Here is a 19938-nt window from a genome sequence, read left to right as displayed (position 1 = left end):
GGTCAAAACTAGCACTTTGAATTGGGCCCGGAAACCAGTGCAGTCGGACCAGGATCGGTGTAATATGCTCAAACCGTGAGCAACCTGGCCGCTGAATTCTGCCCCAGCTGAAGTTTCTGAATCTTCGGAGGCAGCCCTACGTATAACACATTGCAGTCATCTAACCTTGATGTTACCAGAGCATAGGCCACAGTAGTTAGACTACCCTTGTCCAGATAGGGGTGTAGCTGGGCCACCAGCCAAAGCTGATGGAAGGCATTCCGGGCCACTGAGGCCACCTGAACCTTAAGTAGACCTTGTGCTCCGATGTTTGTTTTACATTTTGTCCACATGCTTCCCTGTACAAACCAACAGACTCCCAGCCTGGTCTTGTGCAATGTCAGGTGTCCTTAAGCCTATTTAATTCAATGAGCTTTGGCACATCGAACCATTCCTGCATTGCTGGGGGTTAGATTGGAGTCTATGCACAGGTCAGACTGTGCGAGACCGAGTATCTGGAACAGGCACCCCCAAACTGCGGCCCTCCAGATGTTTTGGCCTACAACTCCCATGATCCCTAGCTAACAGGACCAGTGGTCAGGGATGATGGGAATTGTAGTCCAAAACATCTGGAGGGCCGAAGTTTGGGGGGGGGCTGATCTGGAATGTCCTGCTGTTGAAAGGTCTGAGGCATGTATCCATACTCAGGCCATCCTTGGTTTTATTGCTTATCATCAACTTCGAGTTTCAACTTCAGCTTTATTGCTTTTGACGTAACCCCACGCGGAATTTTCTCTGGTAGAATGAAATGTGCTTGTTAGCCGAGTCCCTTGTTTGCAGAAAACAAACCTGGGGATTTTAGGGATGCTCTGAGCTGCTTCTTCCGATTGCAACGGGTTCCTGTGGAGGAAACATGCAGCCTGCCTACGGATTGGGAACCGTGATGGTGGCACCACCATTCACATTGCCTGGTCCGTCCGTCCCCCATGGTAGTTAGTCATGCCCCTGAACCCTGTATTTCCTGCTGCATTCCTCGCCGTAACCACCATCGTACATTAAGAAGCAATTACGTTTGTTGGGCGAGGTTGCAGCAGGACTTCCTCCCTCGTGTGGTTCCCCCAGGATCTGCTCCAGAAGGCTGGAGGGACCCTCTTGAGCAGTTTTTAGGGTACACGAGGGTGGGGGGGTGGGGTAAGAGAAATCTTTAGTGCCATCGGACAAGCAGATTGTTGTTCTGCAAGCAGGCAGACATCATTGGGTGTTGCTCGCTGCTTTCATGAAATGTTCATGATTTAAAGACACCTATCGATGCCTCCTGCTGCGGCGGCGATGTGTGATGTCACATGCTGATGTCACACACGCCTGCTGGGCACCCACAATGTTGGGTGGAACCCGGCACACCATCTCCCTGCCTTTTCACTCGGGAAGAGAGAAATCTCACTATCCCCATTCTAACTCCTCGCTTAACATACTGGCCCACCTTGGGCAAGTCACTCTGTCAGCCTGCTTCTCTGGGTTATTTTAATTCTAAAATGCTGCTCCAAGCTTGGGTGAAAGCGGGGTTTTTACAAGTATGGCAAGACCTTCCGATATACAGTGGTACCTCGGTTTGAGTACACAATTGGTTCCGGAAGTCTGTACTTAACCTGAAGCGAACTTTCCCATTGAAAGAAATGGAAAGTGGATTAATCCGTTCCAGACAGGTTCGCAGAGTACTGAAAGTACTCAAACCGAAGCGTACTTAAACCGAGGTATGACTGTATTTTGATACCCACATCTTATTCAACCTGAATGTTTTTGCTCCTGCAGATGGAACAACACACCTATGGATGAAGCTTTGCACTTTGGACATCATGATGTATTTAAAATTCTTCAAGAATATCAGGTCCAGTACACGCCTCCAGACGATTCCGGCAGTGGGAAGGAAAACCAAACTGTGCAGAAAAACCTCGACGGCTTACTATAACCCTCTTGTTTTCTGCTAGTTCCCAAGAATTGAGATTACCGATCTAATTAATTGTGGGGAGGGAAATGATTATGAAGAGCGTGTGTGTTTCTATTGGATAGTGATGTACCTTTGTTTCAGTGTTACAAGAGCTTTCTTCGTCGCGCACAGACAAGTCTAGTTTCTCTTTCAGAAAAACAAAACTTCCAAGTCTCCATTCATGATGTGAGCAATATTACCTCGTGCTACTTATAACCGATAGAAAAAAGAAATATTAGCTGTTGTTGGCTTTGTGCACTACTTAATTTATTTTTCTGTTTTCCGTGATGCTTCACTCCATGGTCAAGAACTTTTCCCCCCTGTTCTGCATTTATTTTTTTTAAAAATAATTGAAGCCGTCTGGGAAGTGTGCCTGAGTGGAACTGGGCCACACACAAGTGTCAATGTGGTCTTGCTAGATTTTCAAGAGTTGTTGCCGACGTGGATTTAGTTTGGATGCGTGATGTGGATTTAGTCTGGGTGCGTTGAGCTACAATCTGCACTTATGTGTTTGTTGTCTTTTTAATTTTCCATACTTGTTTACATCATGTAAATTCTCAGAAGTATAGATTGTTGACTGGGGTCAGTGGTCTAGGCTTAACTTTTTATTCAAATAGCGTTTTAATCAGGGAATCTGTTCTAAGGTTTGTTTGACCAAAAGATATAGAGGAATGTAATTAGATAACCACGAGATCTTAAGATGCTTCTATCTGCTTTATCCTCGTCTCTGGCTGCTAAAATACTCTTCAGTCCTTTGGCAGCCGCTGGTTCTTCTCAACCATTTTCACTTAAGTTGTCATATACATACCACATTGGACTATGGCTGATGACAAGTGTTTCCTCCTCGTATTCTTTATTTAGCAGTGGCAAATACTTTATTCCAGACAAGGTCCTGCAGGTATAGAGAACCTGGCGTTTTAAAGAGCGTAAATCTAAATTCAAATTATTTGTGGATAAAGGTGATGTGGGGGGCTGGTTTCACACCAGGGGAAATAGTTGCAACAGTGGTGTCAGAAGGGTGCGGATTCCAACTAACCTCCATTCTCAACTTGGCGACAGGCATGCTACGTGCAACTTGTTTAAGGGACCTGATCAAAGCAGGTAACGGTTGTGATCTTTATTGTGGATGTTCATCATGTCAGAATCAATCTAGATGCAAACAAATGGCATTTTATAAAGGTGGGAGCTGTATTAAATCTTTGTGAACTTAAAATAAGGATTCCATGTATTGCTGATGCTGCTACCCCTCCTGTAGGAGATCAGCTGAGCCATTACTAGAGAGTGGACTGGGTTTTGTTGGAAGGAAACAATGACTGAAGTAGTGATTTGCATCCTTAAGGAAATACTTACACCATAGAAAGCAAGGAGTTTAAGACTGATCATATGAAGGCACAGCCTGAGATTTTACATTATAATAAGCAGTGGATCAAAACTGCGTTGCAACCCATATGAAGGTGGATTGCACCAGAATCAGCCACTATTTTCTGTTCTTCTTAGTAGATAGCAAGGCCAGGAGGGGGAAAGGAGACACGCAGAAAAAACAATGGTATGGGCGTCAGGATCCAAAGTAGGTCTTGCGTAACACGTGAGGCTTAAAAGTGGATTCCAAAAATAAAAGATGAAGTTGCACATTTTAGCAAACCTCTCATTACTGGTATATTGTTCACAGGTTTTTTAGGAGTTTCTTTCAATAACTCCACATGCTTTATTTCCCTAAATGCCACACCCCTCCACTGTCGTTCTTTGAGCCAAATTGAGGACAGAATTCACTGCAACTCCTCAGGGAGTGCTTAGCAATATTCTGCGAGGACTGCAAGTATAAAAGTCCACTTGCCGGGCCTAGAGTGTCATAGCTGTTCTTTTCTCCAAAACGAATCATATTCTACGTGTATCTCCTTAAAGTATTCAAATTTATCCTTTTGACATTTCAGTAGTCTATCGCTATCACTATTTAATCAAATTGTAATACTGCAAAGGAAAAAAATGAAACATTATGCATACAAGAAAATGAAAGCCATTTCCCCTCAAATAGCGAGATTAACATTAGCATTTCCACCCTGCCAGCAGATAGGAACTATTTTAGTACCAGCCTCTTCGAAGGTACAGTGGTGCCCCGCTAGATTAATGCCATTAGACGAATTTTTTGCTATACGAATAGGTTTTGCGATCGAAGGTTGCCTCGCAAGAAGCGTGGCCATAAAAACCTCCGATCACAAAATCTACATTTGTCTAGCGAAAGGGGAACCAGCTGTAGCAAGGGAAGAAGGCAAAGGAAGATCAGCTGAGAGGCGCCGACAACTGTCAGCGCCTCAGCTGTTCTTCCATTGCCTTCTTACCGCGCTGCAGCTGGTTCCCCTTTGTGTTCCGCTGGCCTCTGCCAGTTGCTGCAAGCAGTGAGGGGCAACCGGCAGAGACCAGCGGAACACTAGTGCAGGAAGAAGGGGGGGAGAAGCGGAGGAAGGGATCCGTTCCTTCCTCCGCTTCCCGCCCCCCCCCCGCCACCTGTCCAATCCCCGCTGTGTGACACGTTGGACGAATTGAGTCCTGGAACAAATTAAATTCGTCTAGCGAGGCACCACTGTAGTTCTAGCTTTTCCTCATTACAAGAGGAAGTTGCAATTTGTAAAGTAATTGTGGCCCATTGGTTCATTTACATGTGGGTTTATTTATAAATATGCTGTCCTTTAGTTCTGCTCTCTGTTGCTAACAGGTTTTTTGGTTACCAAAAAGGCTTGTTTTGCTTGAACGCATTCAGTTTTAAAGTCTAAGCATTCTATACTTGTTCATCACAGCCTATAGAATTAAGTCAATTTTATGCTTCGTACCTAAGTGCTCCTGCAATAGTCCTAAGTAAGAATCGGCTATCCCATTTTTGTGCGTGGATGTGTTGTGCTGGACGCATGTCTTTTTAAGTTTCATAGCAGAACTACCAGTGACTGTTTGTAGTGACCCAATGAGTAAAATACCTGGGCTTGACATTTGACATTCTTTATTGTAGAGGAGAAACTATGATGATTGTATTTGCCTCTCGACAGTTTCCCCATGACTGAATCTAAACTTAATATACTTGAGCTGTACCACTTCTGAACGTAAGATTTATTTTCAGGATTACCAAATTCAGTGGTGATGCATTTTACAACATAATAAACATGCTTACAAAAAAAAAAGGCGGTTTGCTTTTTCTTCCCCAATCTATGCCTGCGTGTTTTCAGTGGAAGCATATTAATTAAGCTTTTCATTCTTTCTATAGCAGCTTTACAAAACACATCAGCTGGTAATAACATAGATGGCATTTATTTTACATGCTGCTGCATTGTGTGTCTTAGTCTAGGATTGCAAAGCCTATAAACTTGTGATTTGTGAAAAGTGCACGGCTGGGACTCAAGTTTGCAACCCTGAAAGCAGTATAGTCCTCTTAAGCAGAGAGAGCTGTAGAACTAATCTTTCTGGAGCTGAAGTGAGAAACACAAGCCTTAGCCACTGAACAGCCTATGCAACAGCATCAGTCCCTTAATTCCCTCCACAATCTAGAGCAGGCACCCCCAAAATTCGGCCCTCCGTATGTTTTGGACTACAATTCCCATCTTCCCCGACCACTGGTCGTGTTAGCTAGGGATCATGGGAGTTGTAGGCCAAAACATCTGGAGGGCCGCAGTTTGGGGATGCCTGGTCTAGACTCTCTCCAGAAAGCAATTCCCTTTCACTGAAAAGACACACCATGGGAAACCATTATTCCGTTAGCAACCAAACACACCAAAGTTGTGCCACAATTACACACGTGTTATTAGGCACTGCCACTTCTTTACAGTCTTCAAACTTTGTGTGTCATTTATGGTCTGCCAACCCAAATTTAAGAATCACAGAATACAAAATACACGAGATCATTACAAGGTTGTCACAGTGGGTATAGGGGGAAAACTCCAAACTCTAGCAATGCTGCTTATTTTGCAAATTCATCCTTTTACTGAATGGCTCTGATACACAAGAGTGTGCATGCAACGAAATTTATATACCACTTGATTACAATAAAAGCGGCTTAATAGATACAGAATGGGCATAATTTGGGGGGCACTCCTGGTAAAAACTGACTCCACCACCAGATGAGTTATGAGGGCTGGAACTATTACCTGCCTCTGCCCTCTAAATGCTTTCAGCGTTAAGTCATTAAAGCGGTCCTGTATTTAGGAACAGATAACCAGTTATAATAGGGAATTCTGATCTTTAAAATTGGGCACAGCGACAATAGTGATCGTGGCGTTGAACTCTACACAGTAACTGTTGGCTGCAAATCCTATTCCACCTGTTCATTTTTTGTTTAATGACAACAATACACAATTAAGACAGGAAGAAGCAACTTTCTCTTGCAAACCATCATTTGAAATCCTACAGAGGAAGAGGAGGAGGAGTTTGGATTTGATATCCCGCTTTATCGAAGCGGCTAACATTCTCCTTTCCCTTCCTCCCCCCACAACAAACACTCTGTGAGGTGAGTGGGGCTGATAGACTTCAAAGAAGTGTGACTAGCCCAAGGTCACCCAGCAGATGCATGTGGAGGAGCAGAGACGCGAACCCAGTTCCCCAGATTACGAGTCTACCACTCTTAACCACACCACACCACACCAGTTGGCAGTGCAAAAAAGTAAACCTTTTCCCTAGTATCTTCATGTATTCCAATAAAATCATACAGCTGGCAGCATCCCCCAGGGCCATCTTGTCCAACCCCCCCCCCCCCCGGCAGTGCTGGAACCTTTTGCCTGACGTTGGGCTCGAACCCATGACTCCAGTAGTAAGAGTCTCATGCTCTACCAACCGAGATATCCCTCAGGATCTTAAAAGTTCCTGGGGGACTCCTTGCCTATTCCCACACCAGTGCTCTGCACTTTGGTGAATGGTCTAGTTCCCACCTCCAGCAACACGCTTTCACTTAGCTTTCCTGTAGGCCAAAAAAATGGAACCGCAAGTGTTAGAATAGGCCCAAGGGCCGTGTGCTTGGGGTCCAGTGCTTACCTCAAGCTACACCCTATGGAACAGGGGGTATACTTCGAAGGAGACATAACTAGGACTCCACAGTTAGTCAGGACTGCGCAGTTAACAGTTCCCCACCAAGGAGTCCTGATTTGTATGCATTTTGCCTCTCTTTGACAGCAACAAAACCAGATTTGATTGCTGCAGGAAACCTAAGCTTCCCATTTGAACGCTCTTGGTGCTCTTGTTTTTAAAAGAACAATCCCATTTTACAGAGAACAAGCTAGGAATGTATGCAGCACTCAATAAAATAAAATCGCCATAAGCACACACCAGCTGACGCACACAAACAAGTTGCTGGAAAATAAGTTATGTACTGGATCACTAGCCTAAAGCACTATTTTAGTAACAAAAGAACAAACCCATTTAACTTTTTAAAGCTGCACTTTGGGCAAACAAAGCAGTACAGCAGCGATACATAAGACACTGCAAAGTATGGGTTCCACAGCCTTAATAGGTCCTCAACTCAGAGTGGCTAAGTCTTGATGCAGGCCTAGCCAGCCAGCCAGCCCTTATGTTCAATAATCTGGACATAGCTGGAAAAGAAAAGAAAAAAACAACTGGTTACCCAAGTGACAATGAAGAATGACACTTGACATTGTACACTTTTGGTGGAGCGCTTGATCCTACAAATCTGCTTTTAACCAGCTGAAGAGCAGCTCTTGAGTTCCACGGTCTGTGCACCAGTTTATTCACGATTATTTAAAGGAGGCTGCTTGGAGAGATGCAAGCAGATACAATGCCCTGCATTAACTTGAAAATAAGTGCAGCAAAGCAAAGTCTGCACAATAGCCTCTGTCCACTTCATCATCACTCCCCACCCCACCCCCAAAATGGTGTCTCTTAACAGGAGACCAGGATCAAAATTGGGATTGCTATAAATTGCACCGGGTGGCTTCGAGTAAGTTATTACAGTTAAATTGCTGTTTAAGATAAAAGGGACAGCTCAGTTATGCTGCTTTAAGGAAGCAACCTTATATCCATAGTCTACACCAGGGGTCGGCAACTTAAGGCCCATGGGGCACAAGCGTCTCACGGGGGTAGTTTAACCGGCCCACCTGCTGCCCCCAAACCGAGCTACCTGTTTGGTGAGCCCCCACGCGCTGTGCTAAACCAGCACAGTGCGGGGACTCGCTTCCGCGGTGCCGAAAATAGTGTCTGCGCAGACGCCGGAAATCGTGGGCGCGTGTGCTCACACAGACACGCGATCCGGCCCACGGAGGACATCTCTGCTGGAGTGAACCGGCCCAGGCGAGGTAAACCTTGCCGACCCCTGGTCTACACCTGCTCATTGGACGAAATCCAGAGTTGAGAATCCCCCAGCAAAGGGGGAAAGGTAGATAAACATATACTGTATGCAGAAATACGATTTTGGCTTAAAACTAACAAACTCCAGGGTAGCTTTTTCAGTTCTGCAGGGCAGAGCTTTTCAACCTTTTTGGAGTCCACTGCTTCCTTGACCAACTATATTCTTTCTGTGGCTCCCCTGTGGGGCTCAGGAGCTGTTATGTCACCCCTTGCCTGCCGAGCCGTCAGCCCCCCATGCCTTTTTTGGACACCCTTGTGGAGGGTTCCCTCAGCCTCCTTCCGTCTCCCTTCTCCCCTCCTTAGGAATCCTTGCTTGCTTACTGAGGCCACCAGCCCCCCAGCTGGTCCCAGAGGCACCATTCGCTTCAACAAACAGCTGTGCAAGCCTCTGGAGGGGGAGGTGTGAGGGCATCAGAGAAGAGGGTGGGCAAACCTGACCACGATTCAAGGCACCCCAGGGTGCCACGATGCACTGGTTGAAAACCACTGCCGCAGGGGATTGCTGAAGCACCCCTGTAGAGTTTACTAACTGCTGCTCAGCAAGAAGCACTTCCCTGTGTTACTAAGATCATGCTAAGTTTCTCGGGGATGTGAATTTCTTGCATCATCCCTGACAAAAGTGTGCCCGGTGGATAAGCAAGGCTTCAAAAGCCCCCCGCTTTGTTGTTTACTCACCATCATGTCTGTAGAGCCTATTGCTCGTCTGACCTCGTCAAAATCTTCCGGGGACATTGGCAAGAGGTTATCCGTGCTCTGCAGTTTGGAGGGGTGGCTGCAAGAGAAGAAGGTGGGGGGGGGGGAGAAAACAACAAGAACGTGACTGTTTCTAATGAGCCGGGAAAAACCAGGGAATCACAAGTCCTGGTATAAGCAAGGCTGGGGAACCAGACACTGAGCAGATTTGGGGAGATCAATGCCCACCATAAAGCCAAATGGTGAGTCGGAGTCTAACAGCATCTGGAGGGAGACTGGTTCTCCTCACCCCTGCAGTACAGGATACCTCTGGCCAAATGGTTCATTTAAAGTGCTCCAAACTATTAAGCGTTGCCCAAAGGCAAGGTAAGCCCAACAGCGGACCCTTCTTGCCCTGCTAAGACAATTGGATCGCCTCAAACAGCACAGTGGAATTTTAACAGCATCCCCCCAATATGACTAGGGCATAGAAGTCCAGCATTACCCTTGCCAAAAAAGAACTGGACCCAAGTGGGGCTTCATCCCTGCACACAGAAGCCTAACTGGCAAGGCAAGCGTTAAGTTAGGATAGTCACACCTTCGGAGGCGGTTCCTATTTGATACACTGTGCATGCAATCCATGCTCAGGCATGCACAGTTAAATAAAAGCAGCCCGGTAAGGAGCTACTGCATGAATTCAGAGGGGCAGGGAGAGATTGTGTGTTTGAATATCCTACATACTGCACACAGAAAAAGCATACTGGAAAGAACATACAGAGCCCCCCCCCCCAACTTTTAAGCAGCACGCATCTTTGACCTGTTCCTACTCACAAAGAAGCACCTTTTCCTTCATGCATGGCAAAATGCAAACATGAGGCAAGAAGATGAAAGCATGCTGTAAGGAGATGGCCTTAAAACTCTTCCAACTGTTGCCATGTCATACATTATCATTACTTTTTAAAAAAACAAAACACCATGACTTTGCCAGATCTGCCTATTTGTTAGGACACTTTGGGAGGCTGGGCCAGTGTGACATTAAAAATTAAGGCTGCAAATTTTAATTAAAAACCCTTCAAATCAATTGAAAAAGGCAATCCTGGTTAATTGGACAACACATTTTTTAAAAAATATGGTCAGTTACGAGAAATATTATCTACACTGACAGGTAGTGGTTTTCCAGGGATTCCCACACCTACAAGGAGACACCAGAGACCTTCCGATTGCAAAGCTACTGCACTACTGCTAAGATATAGCTCCACCCATTTACCCATATAAGGTTGATGATGTCATCCCAGGGGGAGTGGCTACAAAGCTGATGGACCCTGCTCCCTGATGGACGAACGAGAGAGAATTCTGGAATATTATTTAACTTACAGTGGCATGCTGTGTTCTCAATTATTTAGCTGAAAACTGATAAAAGGGCTCTCTAGGATAGAGAAGCAGCCTATACACCAGGCACCCCCAAACTGCGGCCCTCCAGATGTTTTGGCCTACAAACTCCCATGATCCCTTGCTAACAGGACCAGTGGTCAGGGATGATGGGAATTGTAGTCCAAAACATCTGGAGGGCCGAAGTTTGGGGGGGTGCCTGCTATATACTTTATTAGCATTTAAGAACTGGGAACTGTATCAAAACACATACGACGAGACAAGAGTCCCTGCCTTCTAGGCTTACAATCTAATTTGGATGGGGAACTATATATACTGTATATTCCTGTGTATAAGACTACTTTTTAACCCAGGAAAATCTCAAAATTTGGGGGTTGTCTTATACACCTAGTCGTCTTATATGCCGGAATATACGGTATATATCTATCTATCTCACACACACAAGGGGAACGTTTTAAATCAGAACATTGAAACACACTAACTGAAGGGGCAGACTGGGTTTTTTGGGGGGTGGGTGGGTGGAAGAGAAAACAGAAACCAGGTTTCTATCCCCACTTAGGCAGTTGCCTGCCTAAAGCACTGCTGCTCCTTTGTGCAGAACCACCTCTGCAGCCCTGCGCTCAAGCCTGGGCTCCGAGTCCCTTCCCTTTTGACTCTCTCCCCCCCCCCCCCCCGCCCAGCTGCATCCCCTTGCCAGCTGACATCACAGTAGCTGTAACCCTTTGCCCCTTTTCAAAAAAGAAAAAGAAGAAAAGAAAAAGCCCTGGGGAAATCTGGTTGTCCGTCCCAAGTTAAGTACCGTCAAAGAAGCACATTATACCAATATCCAAAATTAACATTTTATTTTGACATTTCTTTGTGCGTGAGGTTTATGCCGCCGCCCCCCACCTCCGAGTGCGCAGTGCATCACTAAAGCGCTGGTGTGTTTGGAAGGCAGGGTGGTCCATGGAGTCAGCCTAAACATGAACAGATTATATAGTTCAGCTGTGCTGGTCCCCCCCAGAGGTCACTTTGAAGGTCCACACTGCAAAAGCAGCAAGGAAGGTGTGTGTGTATATGTGGGGGGGTGGTGGTGCTGGGGAGTGTTCTACTCTATTAACAAAGGAATTTCACTTCTTAGCATCTATCACGGTTTGTTTTGTTTTTTTGAAAGTACATTCAGCTGTCTTCTCGGCAAACTCACACTTCAGACACAGAGATTAATTCAGTTTTGATGTATCCTTTTCCTCCGCCGTCCACATCCATGGGTTCGCAGGCTAAAAGGATGAAAGAAAAAACACACACAAAACCCAGCTTTAGTAACTACGCAACTGGTTCACCCAGCCAAAAATGGCCAATGGTCAGGGGCTGGCGGGAGTTGGGAGTCTAGCAACGTCCGGAAGGCCATGCAGATACAGTGGTACCTCTGCTTACGAATTTAATGCGTTCCGAACGCACATTCGTAAGTCGGAAAAATTTGTAAGTCGAATCCCATAGGAATGCATTGGAAGAAAACATTCGTAAGTCGAAGCAACCCTATCTAAAAATTCGTAAGTAGAAAAAATCCTATCTAAACCGCATCCAAGATGGCGGATTGAGCTCCATTCGTAAGTAGAAACATTCGCAAGTAGAGTTATTCGTAAGTAGAGGTACCACTGTATTCCAACCCCTACTACAAAAGCACGCCCAACTTTTCTTGGGACTTCACTTTAATGGAAAGACAACGGTCAGGTTTCATTGAACGAGACTTGCCAGTGGAAGCCCCGAGCAAGGACTTCCGCTTGTACGATGGGGCTTCCCCCCACCCACCCAATTGGCTTAGGGTGGGGCTAAGAGAGACCCTCCAAAACAGCACAAGGTGGGTGTGGGGGAAGAGGTGGGGTTGTTCTGCCCGGCAAGATGAAACGCTTGTGCTGACTGAAAACACTGATGTTGGAACTCCAACCCCGTTACAATTCTGTCCGTATCGGCGACTATGACATCGTAGCAGAGGTACCCAGAATTGTCAAAAGGTGCAGTGACAGGTCTAGAACGGGGGGGGAAACCAGTGCTATTTTCCTCGGGGGGACGCATAACCCCTAAACATTTTGTGAATCCAAGTTTGGCCTCATTGATGGGCAGTATTTCAATAGGAGTAGGAAAATGAGAGGATCCCTAAACACTTTTTTTTTAAAGAAAAAAAGCACTGGAAAAAGCAATGGACAAGATTACATATCAAATCACCTACTCACTGCTATTCCCCATTTTCCTTACAGCTGCACCCACAAGTGCCATCCTTGTTTGGGGTCCAGGAAAAAAAGATGGGGGGTGGGCACTCCTAATTTAGTGTGCTATGAGAGAATTTTTTAAAAAAAAAGAACACGGCCTTTCACAGCTACAAATTCAGCTACTGACGCTTCACAACACAAGTTTTCGTTTCAAAGGAAAAGCACTCACGCTCTTTGGGCCTGGAGTAGTATTTTCCAAAGGCATTGTCTTTGGGAATATCTGGATAAAGAAATTTCAGAGGGTTTTCCGGAATATTCTCAGCCGCCATCACCTTGTAGCTGCGAAGAATATCAGGCAGGCTAACAGCAGAGAGTTCCTTCTTTGTGTAGGGTTCCACCGAGTGACATAAATTATCTGGTGCATAGCCGGGGGGTGGGGAGAGACAAGAATTAAAAGCAGGATCAGAAACTCAACTTTCAATACACTTGGCCTGCTAACAGGACTCGGAGAGCTGTTATCTACTGTTTATCCTTCACTTTAGGTTTGCCATTCATCCACCTCCCCAGTACCACCCTTTAACGGAAGAGAAATTTAGCAGGTGAGGAGCTTTCCCCTAGCATCAGAGTTAAAAGGAAGATGGCTCTTAAGAAGTTGCCAACTTCTTCTTCCATGCTTTTTTTAAAAATAATTTTTATTACTTTTCAATTACAATAATCCAATAAAAGCCTCATTATGCCAATACGAAATTATAATTAATAATGCCTATCTTTCAAATGCCAAATTATACAATTTATGTGCCCCCACCCCACGTGCTAGAATTAATGTCTCGACAATTTACCTAATTTCTTATTCTTATAAACTATATAATCTGTTCATGTCTAGGCTGACTCCATGGACCATGGACCATGGACCGCAAAGGACGGTCTGCAAATTTACAGGGAAAAATGAGAAAAATACAGTGGTACCTCAGCGGAAGACGTTCCGACTTCCAGGACACGTTTGAAAATGGAAGCATATTCTTATAAATTTCAATTTCACAGCAGTCAGAAAAACAAACCAGTTTTCTCCGCCCATTGTTTTTTCCCCATTCTCTCGTTTTTCTCTCAAAATCCCCGCCTAGGCTCCCTTTCCCACAATTATGCCAAGAGGAAAACGGGAAGCAAGAGACTTGTTCAAAAGGGAGGCACATTCCAATTTCGGGGGGGGGGGGAAGAGAAATTGGGGTGCAAGAGAAAATTTCCATAGCTTAGTGATAACCATTATTATCGTGCAGGAGGCCCTATTCAAAAAAACAACTGTGCTTGGAGAGTAAGGCTCCAATGAAGATGGGAGGGTGTGCTATCAACAAAAAAAATGCAATGGGTGGCATTTTAAAAAACAATTTTTTTAAAAAAGTAATTTTTTTAAAGCCCTTGAATACAAAACGAGTGTTCTTTCCTACCATTTTGTGGTCCTTCTGCCCAGGTAAAAGTGATGGCTCCTTCTCGACTACTTTCACTGAATCTCAGGAGGAAGGTACCGGTGGGTTTATTCTTCAGCAAGCAACGTTCTCGTTCTTTGCTTATGAAGCCTATGATGCTTCTGAAATGTCAAAACGAGAAGAGCACAGATGTACAAAAACATTTGTGACAGGACTTGGGCCTTGTAGTAAGTCAAGAGAACACCAACCTGGGGCCCTGAAGGTATTGTCTAGAGCAGGCATCCCTAAAATTTCGGCCCTCCAGATGTTTTGGACTACAAGTCCCATCATCCCTGACCACTGGTCCTGTTAGCTAGGGATCATGTGAGTTGTAGGCCAAAACATCTGGAGGGTCGCAGTTTGGGGGTGCCTGGTCTAGAGACTCCCAGCTCTCCTCGCATGTGGGCCAATAATCAGATGATGGATGTCAAAAGTCCAACAACATCCAGAGCGCACTAATTTAGGGTAAAGTCCTATCCCCCACGGGACGCGGGTGGCGCTGTGGTCTAAACCACTGGGCCTCTGGGCTTGCTGATCAGAAGGTCGGCGGTTCGAATCCCCGCGACAGGGAGAGCTCCCATTGCTCGGTCCCAGCTCCTGCCAACCTAGCAGTTCGAAAGCACGTCAAAGTGCAAGTAGATAAATAGGTACCGCTCCGGAGGGAAGGTAAATGGCGTTTCTGTGTGCTGCTCTGGTTTCGCCAGAAGCGGCTTAGTCATGCTGGCCACATGACCTGGATAAACTGTCTGCAGACAAATGCCGGATCCCTCAGCCTGTAAAATGAGATGAGCGCACAACCCCAGTCGTCTGCAGCTGGACTTAACTGTCAGGGGTCCTTCATTATTATTTTTTACCTACCCCCCCCCCCCCCGGTTCAATTTCCGAAAGGTTCAAATGCTAAGGCACAAAGGGCAGTCTGCAAATTTACAGGGAAAGATGAGAAAAATACAGTGGTACCTCAGCGGAAGACGTTCCGACTTCCAGGGCACGCTTGAAAATGGAAGTGTTTACTTCCGGGTTTACAGCATTCGACTTCCGAAACATTTGTCAATTGAGATGTTCGAAAACCGAGGTACCACTGTATCAGACTGGCGTTGTGCCATGTCTCTAGCTCACAGTTATAGGTTACTGGTAAAGGAAGGTCTCAGCGGAAGTGAGACCGAATGATGGCAGGAGAATCATTGGAGTGAAAGTTAGGTTTTACTATTAAGAAAATACGCACCTTCACTGACCACAAAATCAAATAAAAAAATTCCTTCAGTAGCACCTTAAAGACCAACTAAGTTTTTATTTTGGTATGAGCTTTCGGGTGCATGCACACTTCTTCAGATACAGTGGAACCTCGGTTTATGAACACCTCGGTTTATGAATTTTCGGTTTATGAACGCCGCGGACCCATCTGGAATGGATTAATTCATTTTCCATTACTTTCAATGGGAAAGTTCGCTTCAGTTTATGAACGCTTCAGTTTATGAACAGACTTCCGGAACCAATTACACCCATGCTTCAGTTTATGAACACTTCAGTTTAAGTACTCCGCGGACCCATCTGGAACGGATTAATCCACTTTCCATTACTTTCAATGGGAAAGTTCGCTTCAGTTTATGAACGCTTCAGTTTAAGTACCCCGCCGACCATCTGGAACGGATTAATCCACTTTCCATTACTTTCAATGGGAAAGTTTGCTTCAGTTTATGAACGCTCCAGTTTATGAACAGACTTCTGGAACCAATTGTGTTCATAAACCGAGGTACCACTGTACAGTGAAATAGGAGTCCCCAGGCACTTATGTAGAGAAGAGGTGGGGAGGGGGTGGGGATGGGGAGCGGAGGGGGGGTCACTCAGAAGGGTGGTGGAAGTGGGTGATTGACTGACTGATAGCTGTTGATGACCGAAAACGACTGCAAATGGTTTTGCATGAAAAAGCAAGGGTTGAGATGGCTGAAGATCGCTTATCATGTATAATGAGATAAGAATCCGATATCTCTGTTCAAACCAGGTCCCTCCATGGTTTTGAGCTTGGTGATAAGTTGTAATTCAGCAACTTCTCTTTCCAGTCTATTTCTGAAATTCTTTTGTAGTAAGACAGCTACTTTGAGATCTTGTATAGAATGTCCTGGGAGATTGAAGTGTTCTCCTACTGGTTTTTCTGTCTTGGTCTTTAAGGTGCTACTGAAGGAATTTTTTTATTTTACTTCGACCCAGACCAACACGGCTACCTACCTGTAACCACAAAATCAAAATTTACCTTATAAATTAGGGATGTGACTTGCTAATTGTTCCTTATTCCCTTCACCTTAATTTGGAGGGGAGGGGTCAAGGCAGAACCTTTTGATCTGCTGCAAATATTCCAGCAGATCCCAGCTATCCGTCTCTTTACATTACTTGCTTTTTCGTAACGAAGGCAATCCATAAAAACGCTTTTATGTTCTCAGTAAAACCTGTTTGCTATGCTGTGGATAACAAGCTACAATAGCTCTCTAGAGGTCTATTTATCCCCCCCCCTTGCTTCCCCATATATACTTTATACTGCTCCATTAAAAAAAAGCAATTTCAGGGCAATTAAAGTTCTGTTTTGAGAAATGGGTACACGTTCAGCACTGCCTATCGTTTGACAGTCTGAGCAATTACTGTTTACACAATTAATTAGACTGCTGTTGTTCGGAGCCTACCAGCAGATATCTAATAAGCCATTTAAACTGCGTTTTGACAGTAATGGGTCTTCGAGCTGCCGTTCTGGCAACAGTCCCTAAACCAGGAGCAGGGAAATTGGCCTTCCAGACATTGCTGAACTGCAGCTCCCAAAAATCTCTGACAGTCGGCCATTCTGGCAGGGAGGAGCTTAATTCCAACAACATCTGCATGGCGGCAAGATTCCCATCCTTGCCGTAAACCTTCTTACCTTAAAACTGAAATCTCCTTCATTGTTTCCCTCTCCTCATCCCCCCCAAGGCTATGCCATATGCAAAACGTTCTCGCTCTTTTTGGTGGGGGCAAAGTTAAGCATTGTTTAAGCACTGCTGATTTCAAGGGGGGAGAGAAGGGTCCTGGGAATAAAATCCCATGAATTCAATGATGCTTATATTGGAGTAGATGCACTGTAAGATACCTAATTCCAACCGGAACTACTTGAATGTTATTAAACTGGTGTTTTAATGTATTTTTAATCTATTGTTGGAAGCCGCCCAGAGTGGCTGGGGAAACCCAGCCAGATGGGTGGGGTATAAATAGTATATTTATTTATTTATTTATTATTATTATTATTACTACAGTCATACCTCGGGTTACATCCGCTGCGGGTTGCGCTTTTCCAGGTTGCGACCACGGCGGACCTGGAAGTGTTTACTTCCGGGTTCTGCCATGCGCGCATGGGCAAAGCGTTCTGCGCTCTGCCGCGCATGCGCAGGAGCGCTCTATCGCCGCTGGGGTTGCGGACTTTTTGGGGTGCGAACGGCACCCTGGAACGGATTGGGTCCGCAACCCGAGGTACCACTGTATTCCAGACATGGTTTTATTGAGGATTCCCAGCCCACCCCCTGCCCTCTAGAAGCCTCTGAAATTCTTACCCATCGTTCCAGAGGAAGAGAAGATGTTTCTTAATGAGGTCAAGGATGCCTTCAATCCACAACCAGAAGGGAACGTTTTTGTCATTTATGTTTTCCTGAAATTGGAGGAAACAAAAGAAGAGCGTGTTAGAAGTTGCTACTTCATCTAACCACAACCGAGCTCGTAGGTTAAGAGTATCCTTTATATCAATGGTGTTCTCTTTCTCATTTCCTTCCTCACAGCTGTTCTTGAGTCTTCCGATCTTGTGTTCTATACATTCACGTCCCCACATGCATCCCAACTGTCTTTCAAGTCTCAAGGCCACCTCTGTGCCATTGTGCGTAAGGATGTTCACACATTGCATTCAAGGGGTATGAAACTTAGTGTGCCCAATAGTTGAGCTACTACTCTGTAATCTACCCCAGGGTCCCCAAACTAAGGCCCAGGGGCCGGATGCGGCCCAATCGTCTTCTCAATCTGGCCCGCGGATGGTCCAGGAATCAGCACATTTTTACATGAGTAGAATGTGTCCTTTTATTTAAAATGCATCTCTGGGTTATTTGTGGGGCATAGGAATTCGTTCATTTTTTTTCAAAATATAGTCCGCCCCCCCCCCAACAAGGTCTGAGGGACAGTGGACTGGCCCCCTGCTGAAAAAGTTTGCTGACCCCTGCTCTACCCGCATCGTTCAGCCCGGACACGGAGGTCCAGCTCCGAGGGCCTTCTGGCGGTTCCCTCAGTGCGAGAAATGAAGTTACAGGGAACCAAGCAGAGGGACACCCACCCTGTGGAATACCTTCCCATCAGATGTCAAGGAAATAAAAGAACCTACAGGAGAGGTAGCAAAACATCGTCCTCTAGCGGCGTCTATACTGTTACTGCAACTAAAAAAAGCTTCCTTGTGTGTTTGATGACCCTATATAATGTTGTATTTATGTGACTTAAAGCTTGGGTTCAATTTTACATCTGCTTACAGTGACTTCAAAAATGGTCAAAAAACTGCTAAATAATTTTTTTAAAATCATTTCGTGTGTGAGGTTTTTTTAAAATCAAATGTCTTTGAAAGTAAGATTTTATCTAATCTTTAATGAAAGCTAATTATGATACAGGGAAATGAGGTTGTAAAAAAGTCATCACCCTATTGTGCACTCAAGACAGTCTGTTTTTCCGAAAATACAAAACTCCTCTCTTGGGTGCTCGGCCCTCGGCCCAATCCCCCCCCCCACGTCATCAGTAAAACTACAACCAGTAATGCTCAGTACTGTACGTTGATCTCTTGGGAGGCAACGGACTTGTTTTCTGTTCTTGTTCTATTTAGTACCCTCTACTGGCAACTGGCGAAAATGCAAGATTACAAGACCCAAGCCCAGTTGTTTTAGCAAACAACAGCTCCCCCTCCCCCCCCCCAGAAAGTTTTAAAAAAAGACAGTTCAGGTGCTGTTTTCCACCATGGCCTCCACGCACATTTTTTCGGGTTTCTGCAGCAGCTCAAAAAAACACAAACTTATTTGAAATGACGAACAAAGGCCTTTATCACGCCACTTAAACTCCCTTAGAAAGCTATGGTTCATCTCCCGACTTAGCAACCTACTGGTTATCAATGGATCCAGCAGTGGTTGGACTCTGGCCCCTTTAGAAAAAGGAAAAAAGGAAATATCCTACCTTACAGAACCTCACCCAACTAATAGTGCTGTCCGCAGTGCATCCATTCGCTAAAGGGAAACAAAGTTATCGCCGTGTTACTCTTCAGATAGTAATTACGTTAGGCTAATATATCTTACCGTCCAAGAACACAAAGGACTGAATTTTAATCCCAAGGACAAAGGGTGAGGGAGGACTCCCAGAAAAGAAAAAAACCTGGTGATGGAACATGCCATATTCCCACCTGCGCTGCCATGCTAAGGGCTTTGGAATTTCATAGTAACTGAGAAATCAGGATGCTACCCTCCCCAATTATAGTCTGATCAAGACGGCAGATTTTGCTTTCTTCTCGCTTTTGACAAATGTGATGCTTTTAAAATAATAATAATAATCCCAGAAATAATTCCAATTTCAAACAGATTTTAAGAGTGAATAGCTCACAATTTCTTTAGGACAGGAGCTACATAACTGGGTTTCCTGCAAGTGTTTCAACGAGACAATATATGGGTGAGCAAAAAGGCGGAGACTTGACAGCTTCCCAGGGGGGTAGCTCAGGTGAACCGATACTTTACAGTTACAGTGGTACCTCTACTTACGAATAACTCTACTTACGAATGTTTCTACTTACGAATGGAGCTCCGTCCGCCATCTTGGATGCGGTTTAGATAGGATTTTTTCTACTTACGAATTTTTAGATAGGGTTGCTTCTACTTATGAATTTTTTCTCCCAATGCATTCCTATGGGATT

At 45.1% G+C, this 19938-nt stretch overlaps 2 protein-coding genes across 3 annotated transcripts in view; one reads left to right on the top strand and one right to left on the bottom strand.

The window, feature by feature from the left end:
• GLS (glutaminase) overlaps positions 1 to 5130 on the top strand; it is a 67815-nt gene extending 62685 nt beyond the window's left edge. For both annotated transcript variants that reach the window (XM_035136204.3, XM_035136223.3), the window contains one exon: positions 1789 to 5130. In XM_035136204.3, the coding sequence (XP_034992095.1) occupies positions 1789 to 1945 (157 nt within the window). In that variant the 3' untranslated portion in view covers positions 1946 to 5130. The remainder of the gene's footprint in view (positions 1 to 1788) is intronic.
• Positions 5045 to 19938, bottom strand: part of LOC118095191 (signal transducer and activator of transcription 1-alpha/beta) — a gene marked incomplete at its 5' end in the record, with an annotated part of 35506 nt that continues 20612 nt past the window's right edge. Inside the window, 7 exon segments of the mRNA XM_088676120.1 lie at positions 5045 to 7524; positions 8972 to 9068; positions 11541 to 11613; positions 12773 to 12958; positions 13986 to 14125; positions 17570 to 17664; positions 19212 to 19261. Of these exon segments, the coding sequence (XP_088532246.1) occupies positions 7507 to 7524; positions 8972 to 9068; positions 11541 to 11613; positions 12773 to 12958; positions 13986 to 14125; positions 17570 to 17664; positions 19212 to 19261 (659 nt within the window).

Source organism: Zootoca vivipara, chromosome 1, assembly GCF_965207765.1.
Source record: "Zootoca vivipara chromosome 1, rZooViv2.hap1.1, whole genome shotgun sequence".
NCBI classification, from domain to species: domain Eukaryota; kingdom Metazoa; phylum Chordata; class Lepidosauria; order Squamata; family Lacertidae; genus Zootoca; species Zootoca vivipara.
Note: the sequence above shows the minus strand (reverse complement) of the source record. Positions and strands in the feature narration are given on the sequence as shown.